At 30.6% G+C, this 22,405-nt stretch overlaps 1 protein-coding gene across 1 annotated transcript; it reads left to right on the forward strand.

The window, feature by feature from the left end:
• Nucleotides 1-14,484: 14,484 nt before the first annotated feature.
• Nucleotides 14,485-22,062, forward strand: LOC100777522 (beta-adaptin-like protein C). The gene is made up of 15 exons (XM_003517471.5): nt 14,485-14,960; nt 16,064-16,261; nt 16,602-16,715; nt 16,860-17,110; nt 17,293-17,428; nt 17,529-17,708; nt 17,832-17,924; nt 18,286-18,497; nt 18,612-18,675; nt 18,762-18,941; nt 19,777-19,869; nt 20,142-20,515; nt 20,799-20,988; nt 21,076-21,279; nt 21,483-22,062. Exons 1-15 carry the CDS (start codon nt 14,874-14,876, stop codon nt 21,780-21,782), a joined length of 2,676 nt encoding a protein of 891 aa, XP_003517519.1. The 5' UTR covers nt 14,485-14,873; the 3' UTR covers nt 21,783-22,062.
• Nucleotides 22,063-22,405: the final 343 nt, after the last annotated feature.

A 22,405-nucleotide genomic window follows, 5' to 3' on the forward strand; every position in this document is an offset into this window, starting at 1 on the left:
GTATTTAGTCAGTAAATTGTTAAAGTCCTTGATACATGTCTTAAATTGTGATAAAAAAATGTCTATGGTATTTACATCTTTAAATTTATCAAACATAAACCCTTTAATATAAAATTTATACTGAATAAATACCATCAAAATTTCATTTTTATTGAGAATTGAAAATGAGATGCACTCAATATTAAAGACATTTAGCTCAGTTTTTCCTAATACTTAAATTTGATTTGCAGTTAATTATTTTGTCTTCTCAAAAAATACTTCCCAAACTATAAATGAGTAAATTATACAGACCCTTTATTATTAGGTGCATTTAATGAGTAAATTATACTTCCCAAAAGGGGAGGAATATCAGGTTTAATAGGAGCAAATTTTAGAAGAAGTCTGTATAATTTATTCAACTATAAAACAGGAATATGCCCCGTTCTTGCCTTTATCATTAGTTTCACGACGGCTATGGTTCCATTAAATATATTGTAGTATTAGGTTAGGGATATATTGCACTGCATTCTTCTTCTTTTTTTAAATTTTACACTGATTAACTACGTACCTTTAAAAGTCAAAAGTTTTTAATGTTGGCAGATGTTCATTTACACATTCCATCACCTAGTTCTTATTATTATTACATTTTTTTATCATCTAAAGTCATTATTAAACTGTAAATTAGGAAGGTCGAATAAATGGGTAGGGTACGAAGGCAGCTTCTATTCATGGTGTAGTTGGCATCTGAACTAGTACGCCTTCTATTGGTTTTACTGCAATCCCAAGATCCATCCATTTTTGGTACCACGTTCAAATGCTCTCAAGAGTTCAAAATTAGAAAATTTTAAGAAAGTATAGTTTTTTTTCTTCTTTTCTTTGAAAGGAGAAAATATAGCTTTTAAACGAATGATGTTATGTTAGCAATACATTCTTATAAATTATAGATAAGAAAAATAGATAATGTGAAAGATAGAAAAAAATATTTAAAAATGTTATAGAGTTTTAAGTAAAAATAATAGAGAAATTATCCTAGAACAAATTGTATAATAAAATATACAATTAAGAGAGAAAGAAAAAAAGAAAAAGAAGATAAATTTAAATTTAAAATATAATAAATGATGGAGTGGAGGAGAGACATAAATAAAAAAATTAATCTTGTATAATTTTTTTATACAGATTGTTGTACTTGGTGACTTTTCAAAAAAATAGAATTCTTTTGAAAACTACCGATGGGAGAAATGATCATTTTGCATCCCCAACTGTATATATTTACAATCTTTTTTTTAGAATAATATATTTATAATCTTGGAGGTGATAGAGTTGGAAAAGTAATAGAGATAAGGTGATAAAAGTAGTGAGAAAAAAAATAAAGATATAAAAATTATCTAACATGTTGAATTGTGCAGTTTTCAGTAACCTTTCTAATTCCTCTCAGCTAATATTTTTAGAATCCTGATTAACAAGTTTTTTTTTAGGATCTTCGTGCTCTTTGCGCTTGAAGAATAAGGTTGGCTAACGTATGCGTCCGTTCAATTCCGTCATACACAAGCAATTAGTTAATATAATCTTCGCAACTTTAGAATTTAAAGGACTAATAAATAAAATATATAGTATCAATTCAAACTGTGTGAAGACGATACAGGCTTAATTTTGTGCTAGTTAAACCATGAGACTACATTTTTGGGTAGTTACTGCAGCTAGCATATATGGCACTGACAGCAGCATCACACATAAAATGGAGCTTCTCTGGGTTTTGTTAATCTGTAGTGTGTAATTGGTGTAGCTCAAGTATAATTGGGAAAAGGTTGTGCTTGGTATTGAATTAAACAATTAACAATGCCAGAGGAAGTTAAAGTGCACAAACTGCACATTAGGACATTAACAAATGAGAAGGAAGGGAGACAGAGGTGTATCTTCGAATCTATCACTAACACTGTCGATCATTTTTATTTCTTATTTTTTTAAAAAGACATTTACAAATGAGATTGGATTGATTTTGAAAATATTAATAATTATATAACTCGAATATTTTGTTTTGGTTTCTCAATCTTCAAAAGATTCAAATGTGGATCCAACCTGAAAGAAAGAAAAAAAAATCAAAGAATAAAACTAACTATTATATAAAAAGATACATCCAAAAGCAAAAAATAGTGTATTTTTATGAACAAAAAGATTATATAATTTCTGATGACAGATTTAGAATATCATTAGTCAATAAAATTAAATAGAGTCTTTCATTAGTCTTAAGTGACTAGTTGATGATAAATATTAAATATTTTAATAAACATTTCAGGACAGACTATTTAGAGGTAACAATAATTTTATCAATAAGGTTATTAATATCAAAAGATTTGAAGTGCTCAAATTATGAATTTTGAACAATCATTTAAACTTTTTGAAATATTCTATTTAAGATGTAAAAAAACTTTCAAAATACATTGGGCATATCATGAGAAAAAAAGATAGTATTTTAGATTAGTATTCCATCTATTAGACGTTAGCTTTAAGTATGTGTATCCTCAACTTTAAACAAATTTGTTGATTTTTATTGGAAAAATGAGTTGTTTGGTTGGAAACAATATTTGGAAACTGAGATTTTAACTTTAAGATATTAGTGTACAAACCAATTTAGGAGAAGCTAAAAACAAATTGTAAATCTAAACTTGTATTTTTTGAAAAATAATGAAAAGTCGGTGGATTATTAAATACTGAACGTACTTTAGAGTCTTTATGTTTTCACTCTTTTTTTATATTTGTTTAATTCACTTTGAGTTGTGATTTTTGTTTCATAAAATTATATTTTGTATTCAAACCTTTCGTCTGATACACATTTTTTAAAACTCTCTTTAAATCTATTCTCATAATATGTTAGTATTTTATGTGAACAAATTTGCTAAATTTTCGAATCACAATTTAACCTCATTCTTGTAAATTTTACCTTTACATATATTGACTGTACAATTTGGTCTAATAAATATTTTATGTTCTGTACAATTTTAATTTAACCAGTTTCAAAGAGACACTAAAGTTAGAAGAAAAAAGGGGTGTGTTGTAGAATTAAGTGCCATCAAATGTTATGTACAGAAAACCGGTGGTTCTGAAAAAAAAAATTAATAACTTCAATTTAATAGTTTTTTTCTCTCTCTCTCTGAATCTTCAATTTAATAGTTATATCTGCAAGTAATTGTCGTGGATTTTGAAAACGAAATGGATACCTTCATTTTTTTTTAATATCAAATGCTATAAATGTTATGGAACAATATTTATATCGAAAAAAAAAAACTATTATCAAGGTTGTGGATAAAAAAAAAAGTATCAGATTGAATTTTAAGCGAAAGCAAAATGATTTTTTATAAGTATAGACTAATTTAATGAATTTAATTATAAAAATAAATTATCTTAACAGTTACTTTTATTTGTTCATATAGTAGTTGAACTTAGATGATTTTAGTATTAGACTTATTATGTAAATTAAAAAATTTAATAATAATAATTAGCATTTTTAAGATAAAAAAATACAGTTATAAATTATTTTATCTGTAAATTTAACTGCAACTAAAATTAGTTTATGAAAATAAAGTTATCTAAAATCTAATTAAAAATCCTGAGTGAGAGATACACTTGTCAACCATTGTAAAATGAGGAAGGGTATGTTGGTAATCTGACAGAGTAGAGCAGATTGTTACTGGTTGCAAATCCAAATACGCATATCAAGAAAATGATCATCGTTGAACGTTCGAAAGGGTAAGACTGTAATTTCCGTGAACTGCGTAGGCTTCGCTCGCTGCATTGGCACGCTGGCCCCACGCTTCTACTCCTCTCTCCGGTTTCAGCACTCGACCGAACACAATTTATTAATTTTAGAAAATAGCACTTTCTTCTTATTATTATAATTGTCGTGAGAAAAAAAAAATCAAAATAATTGTTATTTTATTTTTTCAGAATCTAAAATTAATTGTTTTTTATTTATATATTTTATAATATTAATAATGAATAATAAAATTTATAAATAAATTAATGATATTATAAAATTATTATTATTTTATCTATTTATTATTAATTTTTATTTATAAATTATTATTTTGGGACACATGGAGTAATAAAATTAGAGTCTTACTGATCCGTGTTTTTAGGATATTTCTTAAAAAATTAAAATAAAAAATATTTATTGTAAAAATTATAAGAAAACATAAGAAAATTATAAATAATATAATTTTATACATTTCAATAAAAAAAAATTATTTTAATTTATTTTCTAAGGAGACCAGTTAACATTTTCTTAAAATTATTTATTTGTTCTCTTTGTCTAAAAAAGATACAGCTGCTGCGTCCTTTTTTTTGTTTTTGAAATTTTATGGGAAAAAAAAAGAAGAAGAAAGAAGAGACAGAAACGGCGACGGTAGCTGCGTATTCGATCCGTACAGTACCAGCTGGAATCCGCTAACTCCAGCTGTGTGTGCTCGCAGGCGCACAAATTGTACTATTTTAATCAAATCAAATAAATAAATAAATATACTCCACATCTATTATTTTTATTTGGTTAAAACATTATAGTATTAAACAATTTTCATATCTTTTTAACACAATGACAAGTAGGTAAATAATTAATTAAGGAAATTCACCATTTCACGTGTTTTCTTTCTTTTCTTTTTCACAAAAGGGAAAAATACTTTTGAAAAAAACTAACAAGAATCAACATAGTTGGAAAACACTGGTTATATTTAAGTTCCTTGAAGATATTACGAGAATTTCAAAAGAAAGCTCTGTCGAAAAATGTAAAATTCACTTCAATGCTTGGAAATTAATTAGTATTGGACTATTAATTGGTGATAAAATATTCGTCATGCTAACTAATATTTTTAGGATATTAGTTAATGAATTTAAAGGAAAAAAATATTTAATGTGAAAATTATATATTCCCTTTATCTCATTATAATTATTGTGTAAAAAAAATTTATCTCAAAATAATTGTTATTTTAATTTTTTAATGTAACATGAATTATTTTTTTCACTTATATTTTTTATAATATTAATGGTGAATAACAAAATTTATAAATGAATTAATAATAATATATGATTAATTTTGTAAAATTATTATTCTCTTTTATTGTTTTTTAATGTGTGTAATTATTTTAGAACAAACGGAATAAAAGCATAAAAAGAAAACATGAACAACACAATTTTTACGGATTCTAATAATTTTTTTCTCATTTTATTTTTTAATTAAAGTTCTAAAGACACTTGATTATATTTGCCTATAACACCACCACAAGTAATATTTTCACAAAAAAAAAATCATTTTTAATTTTTCACTGAATAATTATTTAAAATAGCATGAGAGTGTGCGGAACAAAAATTGATGGCGTAGGGAAATGAATATCTGTTGGTTTTGATTTAGTGGTGTGAGTCATGAGATAGTATAGCCATAGAAGAGGGAGGGTAGGTAAAAGGAATGATCGTGACCGTACATTTATGAACTGGGGAAATCCAGTTGACTTGATTCACTTGTGTTGTGTGTGTGGTGCCCTCTCCCCTTAATTAATTCAATTGAAGGGCTTCCCTCCCCACGTCTTCCTCTACGAATCCCTTTTCCTTCTTAATACTAACTTTTTAATAAAAATAAAAACACGTGCTCAAAACCTGTGCCCCATGTGACTATGACAACAACAAACATCAACCCTTTCGTTTTCTAATCATACTTCACACTTACTAGTAGTATAATGCTACCACCTCCACATCACATTCGCAACATATATATATATATATATATTTATATATCCCATAATACAACCACAAGGTTAACTCATACTAATAATCAAATAGTACATAATAAGCATTCAAAATTTCCACTTTTATTTTTTCATTAACAAGATACATCTACACCCTCGAGTGGGTGTGGGAATTTTTATATTTGTTTAAGTTTTTAGTGTTTAGTTTTGAGTGTGGGAATTTTTATATTTGTTTAAGTTTTTAGTGTTTAGTTTTGATTATCAATAATTCTCTTAAGCTTGTAGGCTAGAAACGAGTGGCTCAGTTGAAGATGAAAAAAGAGTGAATGCATGGACTAGTTTGTTCTCCAAAAACCATAAGTTTGAATATTGGGGTTATTCTTATTGCACAAGTCCAATTTATTCTAAAACCCACAATTAAAGTGAAATTCTCAAATTGTCCTTCAGTTAAAACTCAAATACAGTCATCATTCATCACACACCATTCAATGTTAGTCTTATCTTTTTGGATCATTCATTCTCGCAAGTAACACTCTTGTTTGTTTGACTAAATGATCGAGATTCACCAACGACGATGAAGTATTCTGGCAAGGGGAGTTTACTAGCGGACATTGCTTTGAGAAGTGTGAACAACAATCCTTTGTCGGACTTTGTGCGTGATAACTGCGGAATTTGAGTTAATTTGATAGTCAATTTTTGTTAAAAATGATTGCAATTTCTTTACTTTGCTATTGTTTTTGATGAAATAATGAAAAAATTAATATCGTTACAATTTTTTATCAGTAGAAGTTAAAAGAAGAAGATTTCAAGTATTTTAGAAGAAAATTGATGCAAAAATTGGAAGAAAAAACCTTGAAGAAAAGTTAAAGATTGAGACAGCTCGCTTAGCACATAAGACAGGTCCAACACGTCTCCTCGCTTAGCGGTCAGCTCACGCTTAGCGCGAATAAGGCCCACAAAGAAGCCCAAAGGCGCGCTTAACGCGAAAGTCCACGCTAAGCGCAAGATCGCGTGAAAATTAAGCTACCTTAGGCGGAGTAGGGTGCAAAGGAGAAAGACACACTGAGACACCGGAGACACCGAGACTCAAAACTCTCTAATGAATGCATCTTAAGCCCGAATATCTCAAATAGGGAAAATCCTTTATTTCCATTATCCCATTCTCTTCCTCTATCCATCCCTCTTCTTCTTTTCACATCATCTCCTAAAGTGTAAAGCCTCTCATGGCCATGAGGCTAAACTTTTTTGTTGGGGGTCTAACAATCAATGCTCTTGTAATGTAATCTTTTCTTACTATCTATTAAATGCAATTTATGTTTCTATTATTTCTTTTCTACTTTTCATTTTTATTGTATGGTCTGATCCTCCATGCATTAGTTTTAGGAGTTACACATTGGGAGATGATAATTTATAAAGAACTGGAAAATGACATCTAAACAATTCATTACTAGGGATAGAGTGACTTTGTTTTTCCTCTGCATACATATTCATACTTCATACAATTTACTATTCTATCTTTGCAAAAAGATTTGGGAGAGAAAATAGATAAATTAGACTAAGGATTGAGTGTCTTAGTAGATGTGAGTGGAAATTGGAAAAACATTAATATTGCATCAATGATAATTAGTCATGCTAGACCCAACATATTTTAAATTCTAAATTTAACTTTAACTATTATCATCATCTTTGTTTTTATCATCTTTTACTTTAAATTTTTATCTTATCTTTTACCTCTTATTATCTTTTAATTTAAATTTCTTATCTCTTACTTATAAATTTTTGCATTAATTCTTGTGCGTTAAATAAGATTGTTACTTTTTGCACCTCTAAGTTGTTTCCTGCACCTTTTTTGGATTTTTTTTTTTTACCTTATGGATTGATCATTTCAGAAGCCAAAAAAGGGTGCATTTCGTAATATAATTTTAGATTCCAAATTGATCATGCCGGAAGCCATAAAGGTGTTATATAATAGCCGTTAAATAATTACCCCAATAAAACTACAGCAAGAACATGGACCCAACCAAGCCTATTATGTCAAAGTGCCTATAGAGAGTAGTAGAGTTGTAATACTTGCCTCTATCGTTTTAGACATTATCAAATGTAGACTTTAACTATTTGGGTATGCAAGCTTTTAAGTAATTTTAAGTATTTTTGCATACAAGACCTTAATTAAGACGTGCTCTCAATCCGGGAGTGGACGGTTAATATGATTACTGGTGATTAGTTAGATTGCTGGAAACTAGAAAGTTTTTTTGCCACTAGCATTGTGTTTGGTGCAATGCATACATCGTTATGTTGTTGTCTTCTTCAAAGCTTCATACTTTTATTTGATATTTGATGATCATTGACAAGAAGAGACACAAGAGGCGCTGAAAGTGAAAAGATAAAGAGCAATAAAGATATACTCTTCTCTGTTTCTAAACTACCTTCAGCTCAAGATTTGAGGAGATATGACTTTCTGGTAGTTGTTTGGTTAGGTAAGGTTGCTCGAAATAATGTTTGCAGTTTAAATTGAAGATAAGACCTATTTGACTTTGAGCCTGCATTTAGCAGTGGTGGACTATCCAGATCATCATGATGATGATTTGGCAACTATGGAGCCTAAGATGGACATGCAGTTTATTCTCAATACTGGAGGACTTGCTCAGCAATGACATAGTAACTGGAAATCTAGAGGATGAAGTTATAATTGGTGATTGTTCACAAGTTGATGTGTCAGTAAAGGATTTGGCAGCAGACCCTGATGATTGGAGTGACCAATTGCAGGACCTTGGGTCCAAACATAGAGGGATGAGAAGTGTACTATTATCATGTCCTTAGACTGGTCTCTTTAATTTCATTCATGTTGCATCATGGTGGTACAAGTTGATACACTTGTTACTATTTTTGGTTTTGGTTTCTTTTTTATTTGATGTTAATAGTAAATAGTAAATATTACTTGTTTTTATGCATAGGAGGGAAGGAAGGTGGTAGTTGCAGATGGAGCCAACAAATAGAATAGTGCTCTTCTTTGGCTTCTTCATTAGCAAGTTTTAAGAATATTTCTTGTGTTATGATACAAATCATTTTATATTATCTAGATAACATATTTGTATTTTATGTTCTGTAGGAGAGAAAACTTTATAATTTTAATATATAAAAGAGAAAAGTTTGCATAACGGGGCGTGAATGTGTGATTAAGAACTACACATGGTATAATTATTTTTAAACTGCACGAGATCTTATTTTTACACATTAAAGTTTATATACAAATTTATTAGTATAAAAATTATGCATAAAACATCCAACATAAGAATTAAATTGTGTCCTCTCATTAGTATGAGGTGGGTTTTTAAGCTTTTTAAGTGATTTCTTTACCTTTTATTTTTTTTCACCTTTGTCTTCCTTTGTATAAAGAAATACATGCATGTATGTGTGTGTATATATATATATATATATATATATATATATATATAATACATATATACAATGCTTATAATGTTCACGTGTTAACAAACTTATATTATTAATTAATAATATTAATATAATATTTATAATACTTATAAATAAATTATGTATTTCCCGTGAAGGAAAACCAAGAAAAGTTACGATGTTCGACAATTTTCATAATTTTAATACTATTTAAAAAAGCATATGACAAAAGAAAGAAAGAAGGACTTGCTAAATGTCGTTTAACGGAAAAGTTACCATGATCGTGTGAGATAGCTCATGTATAAAAAAGAGTTGGTTTTAAAAGTCCTATATTCACTAACATTCATATGTTCCTATATTTCTCGAGTTTTGACAATGCATTTTAGTCTATACGTGTAGTCTGTAAATGTGATGATTGTTAGAAGCATGTAATATTTGCATATCAATTAATAAATGAAATAATTTATAAACAAACATTTCAATAATTTTTAACAATAGAAAATATCAACAATTTTTTAATATAACATACAATTAATAAATTAAATAATTAATTAAAAATCTATTTCTTTCAAAGTCTTAATAAATAAAATCTATTAAAATCATGCTTTGTTTATTGAGGTTGTAGGTTTGAAATGAAAATGAGAGAAAGATAGAAAAATGTCAGAGACAAGAAGGGGGAATGACATATTTATTTCGTCTTGTTTCTTTGTTATGTCAATTCATAACCATTATTTATATATTTTTTATTTGTCTTAAATAATTATATATATTATAAGATTAAAATATGCTTTTAGTCTTTTATTTTATTTTTTGGTTTTAATTTTATTTTCTAATTATAAAAATCACTTCGATCCATCCACTTAGATCAATTTATCACATGTTATTGTTGATGTTCCAAATCACAGATATGCAATTGCTCTTTAATATAAATCCATTCTTTTAATGTAGAATTAGACATTCATTTAGAAATATGAAATGTCTAATTATTATTATTTACTTTACTAAAATTTATAATGATAATATTTTTGAAATAATATCTATTTGATAAATCGATCGAGCATGCATTTTAATGTGTCGACAGTTTTATTTTTTTATTTCGTATTTTAGTCTTTTATAAAAAATATAGTAACAATATAAATAATATCTCCAACAACAATGATCTAAATTAAATATGCATTTTACTGTTTACTTACTTTTTGAATGTGCATAAATATTGATATCACCCGTACGGTGGCAAGGGTGCCATACTAGTTTGAACACTAAACAGAAGTTTAACTAAAGAAAACAATATTGGTGAAAAAAAATACTACCTGTAGTTAAATTAAACCACGCAGGATTGGGCCAAATAAAAGCCTACTCGTTTGTACACTTTTTTTAAAGCAATATTGATTTATAGTTTAAACTGAAGTGCGTGTACATGTGCATCCTTATGGACAAACATATTCCTTTTTACAACACCTTCCAAACTTTGCCCACCAGAGAAAAAAAAGTTTTGACAAAAACATGAATGATTATGGCTTTTCTCCAAAAATAACAAATAAAAAAAAAATTGAATACGTAGTAAAACTTGGGATCTCTTCAACATTTGATACGGCTGAGAATGAATTAGACTGATACTAATAAAATTGATACTAACTATTGCCACACCACAATCCCATAGCTTCTGATGATAAAAATTAAAAAACTCGTTACTATGAACAAAGAAGTTGCATTTATTTTTGTTTAGTTCTCTTATCCAATGTTTACATGAAAAAAACCAAAATATCCGTTCACAAACATTGGGGATCTTAATAACTGAATAGATAGTCACTGAAAAAAAATAGATTAGCCAGTGAACAAAATAGTTTTAAGAGAATGTTTTTCTAGGCTTCAAGCAGATAGAAGAAGCATGACAACATACCAATTGGAGGAAAGTTGACAGGTTGAAGAGGACCTCGTGCACAATGACAATTGTTTTATCATATGAAGCTTTTCCAAATCTTGTGTAACAGCCTTGCAGTTTTGCATGATATATTTTGTAAAAATTCCAACTCTTTTTCAGTGCCACCATACTTATTAATACGACATGTTCGAAGGTGCGATGAGATGCATTTAGGAACACATAGTGGGTTTTGTCATTCTCTTGTCCTTCCATCGTAAAAGGACATTAAAAAGGAAACATCCTCGAACGCTTTTTAAAGTAAGCAAACCTGATCGATGACAAGATTTTTGGGACAATGCTCGAGCACTTTCAGCACCACCAGCCTGTCGTTATCAGTAAATTCCACACAGTCAAATTCAGGAAACCAGTATTCAATGTATTTATTGAATTGTTCAGTGTCTTGAAGAAGGTAATCTCCTCTAAGAACCATCTGCAACAACAACAAAGTATCATACTAAATAGCTATTTTCCTTAAAAATGAAAAGAAAGAAACAAATGAAGTGAATTATTCAGTACACAATTTATGCGCAGGAACTGAACATTCCAATGGAAGTTGTTGTTTATCTACAACAGCTCTGACAAACTTGGGCAATTGTTTAAACTCTGGTTCAATTGTATAGCTAAGATAAACTTGCATACATGAGTGTAAAATCTTCAAGATTTCGACAGCCAGAAAGAAGCTCCGCAAAGAGAAATAAACACGTTCCAAACGCAGTTTTGACATGTAGGCCCATTTGATCCCTATTTATAATCTAATCTTGACAAATCATATTCAAAACAATAGAAATCTTTTATATATATATATATATATATATATATATATATATATATATATATATATATTTATTTGCCACCAAATCAAATTATCTTTTACTTTAGCTTGAGAGAAGAAGGAAATTCTTGTGTTGATCTGTTGGCCAAGTTAGGGGCTGAACAAAGTTTGGATTGGCTTTCCTGGGACACAATTTATGCCTGCCATTTCTTTGCTCCTCCTGTCAGATGCTTTAGTTTTGTTATTTTTTTTCCCTTGTACCAAAAAAAATATACATATCTTTTACTTTTACTTTTAAATTTTGGTCTAATCCTAAAGCAAATTGAAATTTATCATAGGGAATTATCTTTTTTAATTTAAATTCAAACTTATCCGGGGGGAAAAATAATAATCTGAGAAAAATTATCATATGGATTGTTCTTTTGCCTGAAAGGTATGGAAAAGTCTCACTTCATTGGACCTGGAAGAGGATTTATACTCTTTTTATTAGTTGATTTCCATGATTGACTTCAAAGCCGCAGAAAGTGTGCTTCCATAGATACAAAAGATGGCATGCGGTGTTTGGTATTACCCCACGGATCATATGGAAAGCTAGAAATAATAAGATTTTTAAAATTTGATTTGATCTTGGATTGTATAAATAGTTATAGCGAAGCATACAATATGAAAAAATTAACGTCTCCCAAATTTAATAAGAGTTGTGCGTAAAACCAACTCAAGAGTTTGATTTTATATATATATATATATATATATATATATATATATATATATATAATTAATTGATAAATTTGCATACATAATATCAACATATAATAGAAAATTTAAATATATTCAGATATAAGAAATTTTTTAATAGTTTATATTAGTGAGAAGATAATAAAAAAAATATAAGAATAGAGATTTGCTTAAGAATTGATTTTAGACATTATTTTTGTGCTTTGGTAGGTTTCTGCAATTAACCTTCAATTCCATATGGATTTTGATACATATATAAATATTTTTTAATATAAATTTGACAATTGATCCAAATAGTAGAAAAAAATTATTAAAATTATATAACATTTTTTATCACCTAATGTCACACAATTCAATAATCAATTGATAAGAATAAGCCATACGCTTATGAGTTTCTATATAATATATACATTTTAATTCCGTTGCATGAAACTGATAATATCCTGTGTGATGTTGGAGTCTTTTTTTTTTACTTCACTTTAATTTTAAAAATACAGAAAAGTTAACATAATAAAAAATGAAATGATATTTTAAAATAGTATTTATATATTTAACTATTTACTCTTTTATCTCATAATATATCATTTTATAAATTTATATTAATACAGCGTAACTAAATTGATAAAATATATTATCAATTTAAAATTCTTTATAATAATATTTTACGTTTAATTCGATCAGACTTCACAGTGATACTCTTCTCCACTAAAGACCATCGTCGCCCAATTTTCTCCGCCGACAACATGTGACAGTTTCTAGCAGAGAAAGGAAACAAATTCTACCACGTGGGAGGCGGCGCAAGCAACTCGGGTTCCTGAAGAGGTTACTTTCCGGTGGAGGTTTTGGCTCGGTGTCGTCGGCAATGGCAGGTTTGGAGAAAGCGGTAAATGAAGCGTTCACGGCGGAGAATGGTGGTTGGAGTTTGACTCAAGGACACTCTAAAACTGATTCTGATTCCGTGCTACGACTTATCGAGTACGATGCTGTTTTTGTTCTCACATGCGAACGACGCGTTGGAAACGGATAGCTCCGACTTTTAATAAAAGAATCTAAACACAGAATTTTAAAAATAAAGAAATTTAAATTGAAGCATTTTAAATTTTAAGAATTTAAATTTTTTTAGAATTTTAAATTACCTCATCCAAACACTTTGAGAGAATATTTTCTCTCATTTTCTCAAGGATTGGTATTGCTGTTGCTTTCATAGTCAATGGCATGATTAGTGGGGTGGGAGAAAGATAAAAAAACTTAATCTTTTCTTTGGTTAGAGAAGAAAAGAAAGAAAATGAAAAAGAAAATTTTTAAACTTTTTTTTGGGAATTTTAAATTTTTTCTTCTTTAATTTAATTTAAATATGTTTTTATTTTTTTTTATTCTCTTCCCCAATACCAAACCAAAGTACATGCAAGAAGAGATAAATATTTTTAAATTTTTAATTTTTTAATTAAAATAACTAAACAAAATAAAATAAATGATTTTTCTGTCTTAAAGTTTTTGGTGAAAAATAGTCATAATGTATGAAAAACAGATTTATGTTAGTTTCTTATTATTAAAATTAAATTAAATGTTACTTTTGATCCATTATGATTTAATTTAATACATTAAATTTTAAAATTTTTATTTTAATATTTTATGTTTTTAAAATTTAATTTTAATCTTTTATGTTTTAAAAGTTTTATTTGTTGTATTAAGTTTTAAACATTTTATTTTAATTCTTTATATTTTTAAATACTTTAATCATTTTTATTAATTAATAAATATTAGTATTATGTTAATTTTTAAACTTAAAAGTAATTAATTTAAAATAATAACAACTAAAAATCGAAACAAGATTCAAAATCATTATGATATTAGATCTAAATTTTTTCATCAGAGTGCCGAGACATAATATTTTATTTATCTATGTTGATACTGGATAACTATGTTGATACTGGGTAACAAAGTGTTCATCAGAGGGATGATTGTTGGTGTGGTTTGGTGGATAAAAGTTACAAATTTTAATTATTTGTTTGTTGATGATGAATATAGTGCTCTAGAGGTTGTGAATTTGAGTGGACGTGCAGATGCATTTAAAAAAAATTAAGGATTAAATTAAATTTTTTTATAAATTAAATCTTATAAAATAATTTGAAGAAATTAATAATTAAGTGAAAATTAAAAGCAGTATTCTCGTCGTCCCCCTTAAAAGTTAAAAGGAAAAGAGGGTGTTCTGTGTTTCCTCCCTTCCCTCCCCTTCCCCGGTCAGCGGTGTTGTTTTGTTCGGAATCTGAAATCGGAAATCGGAAGAATAGTCTTCACTTCAGAGGCAGAAGAGAAGGGAAAATCGATGAGTAGGAACGATTCCAAGTACTTTTCCACCACCAAGAAGGGTGAAATCCCTGAGCTCAAAGAAGAGCTCAATTCTCAGTACAAGGTTCCTTCCCTCCCTTTTCCATTACTTCTAATTTATTCTTAATTTCTGTCGTTTCTGGATCTGATTCATATTATTCCATCCTTCGCGATGCAATTTTGCTTGATTTTGTATGGCCCAAATAATCGCTCACTTGATTTATGTTTTGAATATTCACTCGCTGATCTATGACTAGTAAGCATCTACCGTTGCCAGATGAATATCTAATATAGGGATTTTGAATATAGAGAAATCTGAAAAAAGAAAAGATGAGTATTTTTTTTTTCTTTTTTGGAATTTGCTGGTTAGCATATGTGATGACGACAACAATAACCAATCCTTATTTTTACTAGGTGGGATTAGGAGGTTGGCTATATGGATTAAAGGATGTCGTAATGTTCTATCATGAATCATGTTTATAGTAAAATTATTGACCTTTTAATCCTTCTTCATGGTTTTGCCTATAACTTTTTATTTGACCTCTAGCAATAGGACTAGTCTTCATTTGATCTACTCTTCTTACTAGGACTTCTATAGGTCTTCTCCGCACATGCCCAAACCACCTAAGGTGAAGTTGTGCCAATTGTTTGCTATTGGTGCTGCCCCAACTTTTTCTCTAAAGCATTAATTCCTAATCCTATCTTGTTTAGTGTGTGTTAGGAATGTGCATATATGCACGTTTTTCGCATTAAATCAGAAGATGTGGAAGATAGATAGAATAGCTTCACCGTTGACTAAAAAAATCACGTCTCTAATGAGTTACCATGCACACACTTATTATATCCACTTGTTTAATGCAACGTTCTTATATTTGCTGCATTCTCTTTTCATATTTTATTTTCCCTCACGTTTATCTAGTTCAACATTTTACCAACGATCACCACCTTTGGCCATGAGGCAAATTGGATATAATGTTACATCTGTATATTTGTAATCCTTTATTTTCTTCTATTTAAGCACTGACCATATGGTGATCACCGTTTCACCATATTAAATTGGCAGGCATGTTTTCATGGACCTCTTTGTCTTGCCTTTTCACTAGCCCCTCTTCTGTTGATGTACTTTAAAATTTTGTGCAACAAAGTATCTGAAGTGTGAACCTTGTCTTTTTCTTTCATGTCTTGCAGGACAAAAGAAAAGATGCTGTCAAAAAGGTTATTGCTGCAATGACTGTTGGGAAGGATGTCTCATCACTGTTCACTGACGTGGTGAATTGCATGCAAACAGAAAATTTGGAGCTAAAAAAGCTAGTTTACTTGTATCTGATAAATTATGCAAAGAGCCAACCTGACCTAGCAATACTTGCAGTGAATACATTTGTGAAGGTAACAACTGGAATAACTGTGCTCTTTCCTGATGCAGTGTTGTTCATTAAATCTTTTCTTATCCATTGCTATCATTTTTGGGTTTCTTGACTATTTGTCCCTTCTCTCCTTGTCATCTTGTAATACCAATTTATTATTATCTCACCTTATGAAATTCATCCCAAATCCATAAACACTGGTTGAGGGTGTCAATTTACCAAGGGAGATGTTTATCTGAAAATATAGCTTATTATATTTGTTCTTTTGAATTGAATATTCTTCCCTTTCTTTCCCTGGTGGAAGTTAATCTGAAGTTGTAATGATGCATTATTTTCTTCTTTCATTTATAAAATGCTGACAGGACTCACAAGATCCAAATCCTTTAATCCGTGCCTTAGCTGTACGGACAATGGGCTGCATTCGTGTAGATAAAATTACTGAATATCTGTGTGATCCCCTTCAAAGATGCCTAAAGGTACTTACATGGCACTGTTACAACTTACATATATCTATTATTAAATTAAATTTGAAATTCCTCTGGTTGACAACAATGCCAAAGTTTGTTCTTCTTTTCTTGCCCTGTTTGTAACTCTTATTCGTATATGGTATATTTTGATAGGATGATGACCCATATGTTCGTAAGACAGCAGCTATTTGTGTTGCCAAACTTTATGACATAAATGCAGAATTAGTTGAGGACAGGGGCTTTTTGGAATCCCTGAAGGATTTGATATCTGATAATAACCCAATGGTTGTCGCTAATGCTGTGGCAGCACTTGCGGAAGTTCAGGAAAACAGTAGTAGACCCATCTTTGAGATCACCAGTCACACACTGTCGAAGCTCCTTACTGCTTTAAATGAATGTACAGAGTAAGTTTGTTTTATATTTGCTAACATAATTAAAATTGGAAACAATTTTGAATTCAGTTTTAACGCAGCTCCTCTCTCTTATTGGTTATAATTTTATTTGACATCTTGGCTTTTCTTCATTCATCTATTATCACATATTGGTTCTTTAACCTAATAGTGCTTACTTTTCCTTCACATGTTAGATGGGGTCAAGTTTTTATATTGGACGCTCTTTCTAGATACAAGGCAGCTGATGCTCGTGAGGCTGAAAACATAGTAGAAAGAGTTACTCCTCGCTTACAGCATGCCAATTGTGCAGTTGTTCTATCAGCTGTTAAGGTGATTTTTTCTTTTTATCCTGTGTTACCTTATGTCTCTGTTGATACTTTGGTGATAACATTTTCATGGTTCACTAACTACTATTTATTATGACTTTTAGATGATCCTTCTGCAAATGGAGCTTATCACCAGTACTGATGTGGTTCGGAATCTTTGCAAAAAGATGGCCCCTCCTCTTGTGACATTACTCTCTGCAGAACCTGAGATACAATATGTAGCACTGCGGAATATCAATCTTATAGTACAAAGAAGACCAACAATACTTGCTCATGAAATTAAGGTAGTGATTTGATTATTATTTTGTGAACTTGTTAGTGTCACAACACCCTTGGGCATTAGTGAAGAACTTTTCTATTACATTTGGGAGGATGGGATGCTTATGGAGTGTATATTCTATCTGCAGGTGTTCTTCTGCAAGTACAATGATCCCATCTATGTAAAAATGGAAAAGTTAGAAATTATGATAAAACTGGCTTCAGACCGAAATATAGACCAGGTATTGTTTGCATAACACTATAATCAGTTCATATTTTCCTCCATGTCCCCAATTTTTTTTACATGGTCAGAATTGATTTCTGTTGTTGTGGTGAGCACATCACATGTTTCTTACCAAACAATATGAGCCAACAAACAATCTTATACTTCATGTTTGGGATGATACCTTATCATTGCAGTTTCTCTATTCTCACCAACAAAATATCTTTTATCGAAAAGCAAATTGTCCTGTGAACTGTGTCATGCATGAGATTCACATATCTTTCATGCATTTGGTGCATTTCTGCATTACCATTTAGTTGAGCTAATTCAGCCAAATATCTTGTAAAAAACAGTTTTTTTTTTTATTGTAATATCTGCAGGTTCTATTGGAATTTAAGGAGTATGCTACTGAAGTTGATGTGGATTTCGTAAGAAAGGCTGTTCGAGCAATTGGCCGTTGTGCCATCAAATTGGAGAGAGCAGCTGAACGATGCATTAGTGTTTTGCTTGAGTTGATCAAGATAAAAGTTAATTACGTGGTTCAAGAGGCAATCATTGTTATCAAAGATATATTTAGAAGATACCCCAACACGTAATATTATGATATATTTTATTATCTGCATTTATTTTTTGGGGAGAAGATAACACAATTAGAGATTAATATCACACTTTAAAACTTTGATTGAATCTTGGTTCTACTTTGCAGATACGAGTCCATAATTGCAACACTTTGCGAGAGCTTAGATACCTTGGATGAGCCAGAAGCCAAGGTACATGTTTCTCTGAGTTCCTTTATAATTGTCATTACGCACTAATATGTAAGCTTATATATTTATCCCTTCTCCTGTGTGGATAGGCATCAATGATCTGGATAATTGGTGAATATGCGGAAAGAATCGACAATGCTGATGAACTTCTTGAAAGTTTCTTGGAAAGTTTCCCAGAAGAACCAGCACAAGTCCAACTACAGTTGCTGACTGCTACAGTCAAACTTTTCCTTAAGAAGCCAACTGAGGGCCCACAACAGATGATTCAGGTCATTACTTAAAATGCTTGTTTTATTCATATAGATGTGGTTAAAATGCCACTTGTGAAATTTTTGATATTTCAAGTTGGACTATTTTTGCATTAAGTATGCAAATATATTCTTCTTCCCTCTTATATTGAGTGGCGTATATAAGCAATTTATAATTTTTATATCAATTGTCAGATATAATAATTAATTGTGTGTATTCCTTGCCTTTGGCAACTTTATTATTTTTCTACTATAGTGTTCACAACACATATCTGTGGTATGACTTTGCGTTGTAGTTTTATTTTGTGAATGTTTAGAGATGGATAACTTGTCTTCAATTTCTACATTACTTTTTAATCTCTTGTTCAGATCCCACATTAGCTTAGTAAATTGGCAAATTAACCCCTTTATAATGACTTGTGCTAGTCTTCCTACTTGAGTTAGCTTTTGGGCTTGAGATAGGCCCAATTCATTCTTAATTCTAATATGTTATTAGAGCTTAGGGATGAGGGGTATGCTAAGATCCTATTGACGGAGTATACAGGCAAAGTATCCCTTATAATGAACTTGGAGCAATCCTCCCCTTGAGCTAGCTTTTTGGGTTTAGACCTAATCTATTCTCAATTCGAATATCCCTGAAAAGAGAAATCCTTGTGTTAATTGGAGATTATGTTTAGAAAATTTCCTAAAATTATTGAATTTAGAAGACAAATCTATCAATCTATCTTTAGTTGTCTTGTTTAAGACTCAAAAGTCTCCCTTTTGTATTGTTTCATTTTTTCCAGCATGCAGTTTTTAGTCAGGTGTGATATTCAGACTTGTATGCTAAGTTTCACTTAATTACACATGTTTGCAGGTTGTTTTGAACAATGCCACGGTGGAGACAGATAATCCTGATTTGCGAGACCGTGCATACATATATTGGCGTCTCCTTTCAACTGATCCAGAGGTTTTATTTCTTGAACTTGAATCCAATCTATTTTGTTTGCAAAGATGTATAATTAAGGTCGATAGTTTAGCTGCATGTTCAACTGAAGGTTGGATAATGACCAAAATTATTAACTATTTACAGAGGACTGCTTAATTTGTGCTATCATTCTGTGCAAAATACTAGTATACAGCTAAGGTGTCTTTGGCTATGAATTGGTGGTTTGTATCTAATCACATGGAAATAATAGGTTTTTTACCCTCCCCTGTATCTAACTAATCTTTTTTCCAAAGGCTGCTAAGGATGTTGTGTTAGCTGAGAAGCCTGTGATAACTGATGATTCAAACCAACTTGAACCTTCTCTACTTGATGAGCTTCTTGCCAACATTGCTACACTATCTTCTGTTTATCACAAGCCTCCAGATGCTTTTGTAACTCGTGTACATTCAGCTCAGAGAACAGAAGACGAAGACTTTGCTGAGGGAAGCGAAACAGGGTTTTCTGAGTCACCTGCAAATCCTGCTAATGGTCCTGCATCACCGCCTACATCTGCAACAGGTGCACCAGCCACACCTCCATCTGTTGCACCTGTGCCAGATTTACTTGGTGATTTGATGGGCATGGATAATTCTATTGTTCCTGTTGATCAGCCAGTTACTCCTACTGGGTGAGTGCATCTGGGATCATTAGCATATTTCTGTGCAATCTAGTGGGATCTGTTGTGTATTTTACAAGCATTGCATATGGTTTCTTGTATGATTAACAGAATGTTACTGTTGTATAGAAATTGTGATTAGTGATAAACCGTGTTTTTCTGGTATATTAAATAATAAAATAGTGTAACACAAGTTCAACAAGACATCAACAAATTAGTGCATAATGTTACTGTTGTATAGAAATTACTCTGCTTGATAAATCATACCTAATCATATCTTATACCTTGGTTACAGGCCTCCATTACCTATTTTACTACCTGCTTCAACTGGTCAGGGTTTACAAATTAGTGCACAACTGACTAGACAAGATGGTCAAATATTTTATAGTTTGTTGTTTGAGAACAACTCTCAGGTTTCACTTGATGGCTTCATGATTCAATTTAACAAGAACACATTTGGTCTTGCAGCTGCTGGACCCCTTCAGGTTTGTTATTGCATATATGTGTGTGTGTGTCTTTTATTTCAACATTTCTGTCGATCTATGTTCTAATAGGTTTTTCCTTTTGTTCAGGTTCCACAGTTGCAACCCGGAATGTCAGCTAGGACACTCCTCCCTATGGTTATGTTCCAGAATATGTCGCAAGGTCCTCCTAGCTCAGTTTTACAGGTTGCTGTGAAAAACAATCAACAACCTGTGTGGTATTTCAGTGATAAAATCTCGTTACTTGTATTCTTCACCGAGGATGGTAGAATGGAACGTTCCAGTTTTCTAGAGGTATATCTTTCTCCCATTTGTTTGGTCTTTTGACATAACTGCAATAGGTTTTCTTTTATAGTTTCATTGGCTTGGTCAGTTTAGTTATTTATGCTACAAAGAAGGCCGTGCATATTATGAAACCCTACACAAATAAGTTTCTCAGTTCTCTTAATAATACTTGAACGTAGAAATGGAAAATCTGATTATTAACTGTGCTGCAGACATGGAGGTCCCTTCCAGATTCAAACGAGGTTTCCAAGGACTTCCCAGCCATTGTGATTGGCAGTGCGGATGCAACAGTGGAACGACTGGCTGCGTCAAACATGTTCTTTATTGCAAAGCGCAAGAATGCAAACCAGGACGTGTTTTACTTCTCAGCTAAACTCCCTAGAGGGATACCATTCTTAATTGAACTTACCACGTTGACTGGAAACCCTGGCGTCAAATGTGCAATCAAGACTCCAAGCCCTGAAATGTCTGCACTTTTCTTCGAAGCCATTGAGACTCTTCTCATGGGTTAATGTGTTTTAAATTTTGTTTTTTCTTTTAGTTTTTGTTTATATATTGTTTTTGTTAGAATATTTGATAAATATCCTGGACAGGTGTGTTATATCTTATTTGGAAAAAAAAAATCCATTGACTTTTGTTGTCCCTGGCTGTATTTCACTACTGCCATTTTTGCCGTTATTGGCACCATGGATGCAGTTGTGCTCTTGTAGACAGATTTTGTTGAGGTTCGACTGCTTGTAGTATTACGTTCTTTGTAAAGTGATTAAATTGTGATGCTTTTAGTTTTTTCTATGGATTTCTGCTTTAGATTTTTCATTGGAGATACGAGTTGTGAAAACGGGTGTAGTGGTGGATGGTGGAAAATCAAACCTATGCCATCACACCCTAATGCTAAAAAGTGGATTCGTGGCAATTGAGCCATTTATTCTAGAGATTGATTATGGTTTTACATAACAGTTCTATTAGTATTCCGTGCATTCGATGTACAGTATTTTTTTAAGTAAAAATTATATATATATATATATCTTAAATTTAAGTAGAGAAGAGTAGATTTCAAGAAAATGATTAGTAATAATTACAGAGAATACAGTAAGTAGTTAAGAGTTGGAATTAGAATGTAAATTATAATATGGAA

The sequence above is a fragment of the Glycine max genome, chromosome 1, assembly GCF_000004515.6.
Source record: "Glycine max cultivar Williams 82 chromosome 1, Glycine_max_v4.0, whole genome shotgun sequence".
Taxonomy (NCBI): domain Eukaryota; kingdom Viridiplantae; phylum Streptophyta; class Magnoliopsida; order Fabales; family Fabaceae; genus Glycine; species Glycine max.

Excerpts from the sequence above, each read along its gene's own strand:
- LOC100777522 (XM_003517471.5), top strand. The coding sequence starts at position 14,874 with ATGAGTAGGAACGATTCCAAGTACTTTTCCACCACCAAGAAGGGTGAA. Across the intron at positions 16,716-16,859 it reads CCCTTCAAAGATGCCTAAAG|GATGATGACCCATATGTTCG; the intron begins GTACTTACATGG and ends ATATTTTGATAG. Across the intron at positions 17,925-18,285 it reads CAGACCGAAATATAGACCAG|GTTCTATTGGAATTTAAGGA; the intron begins GTATTGTTTGCA and ends TAATATCTGCAG.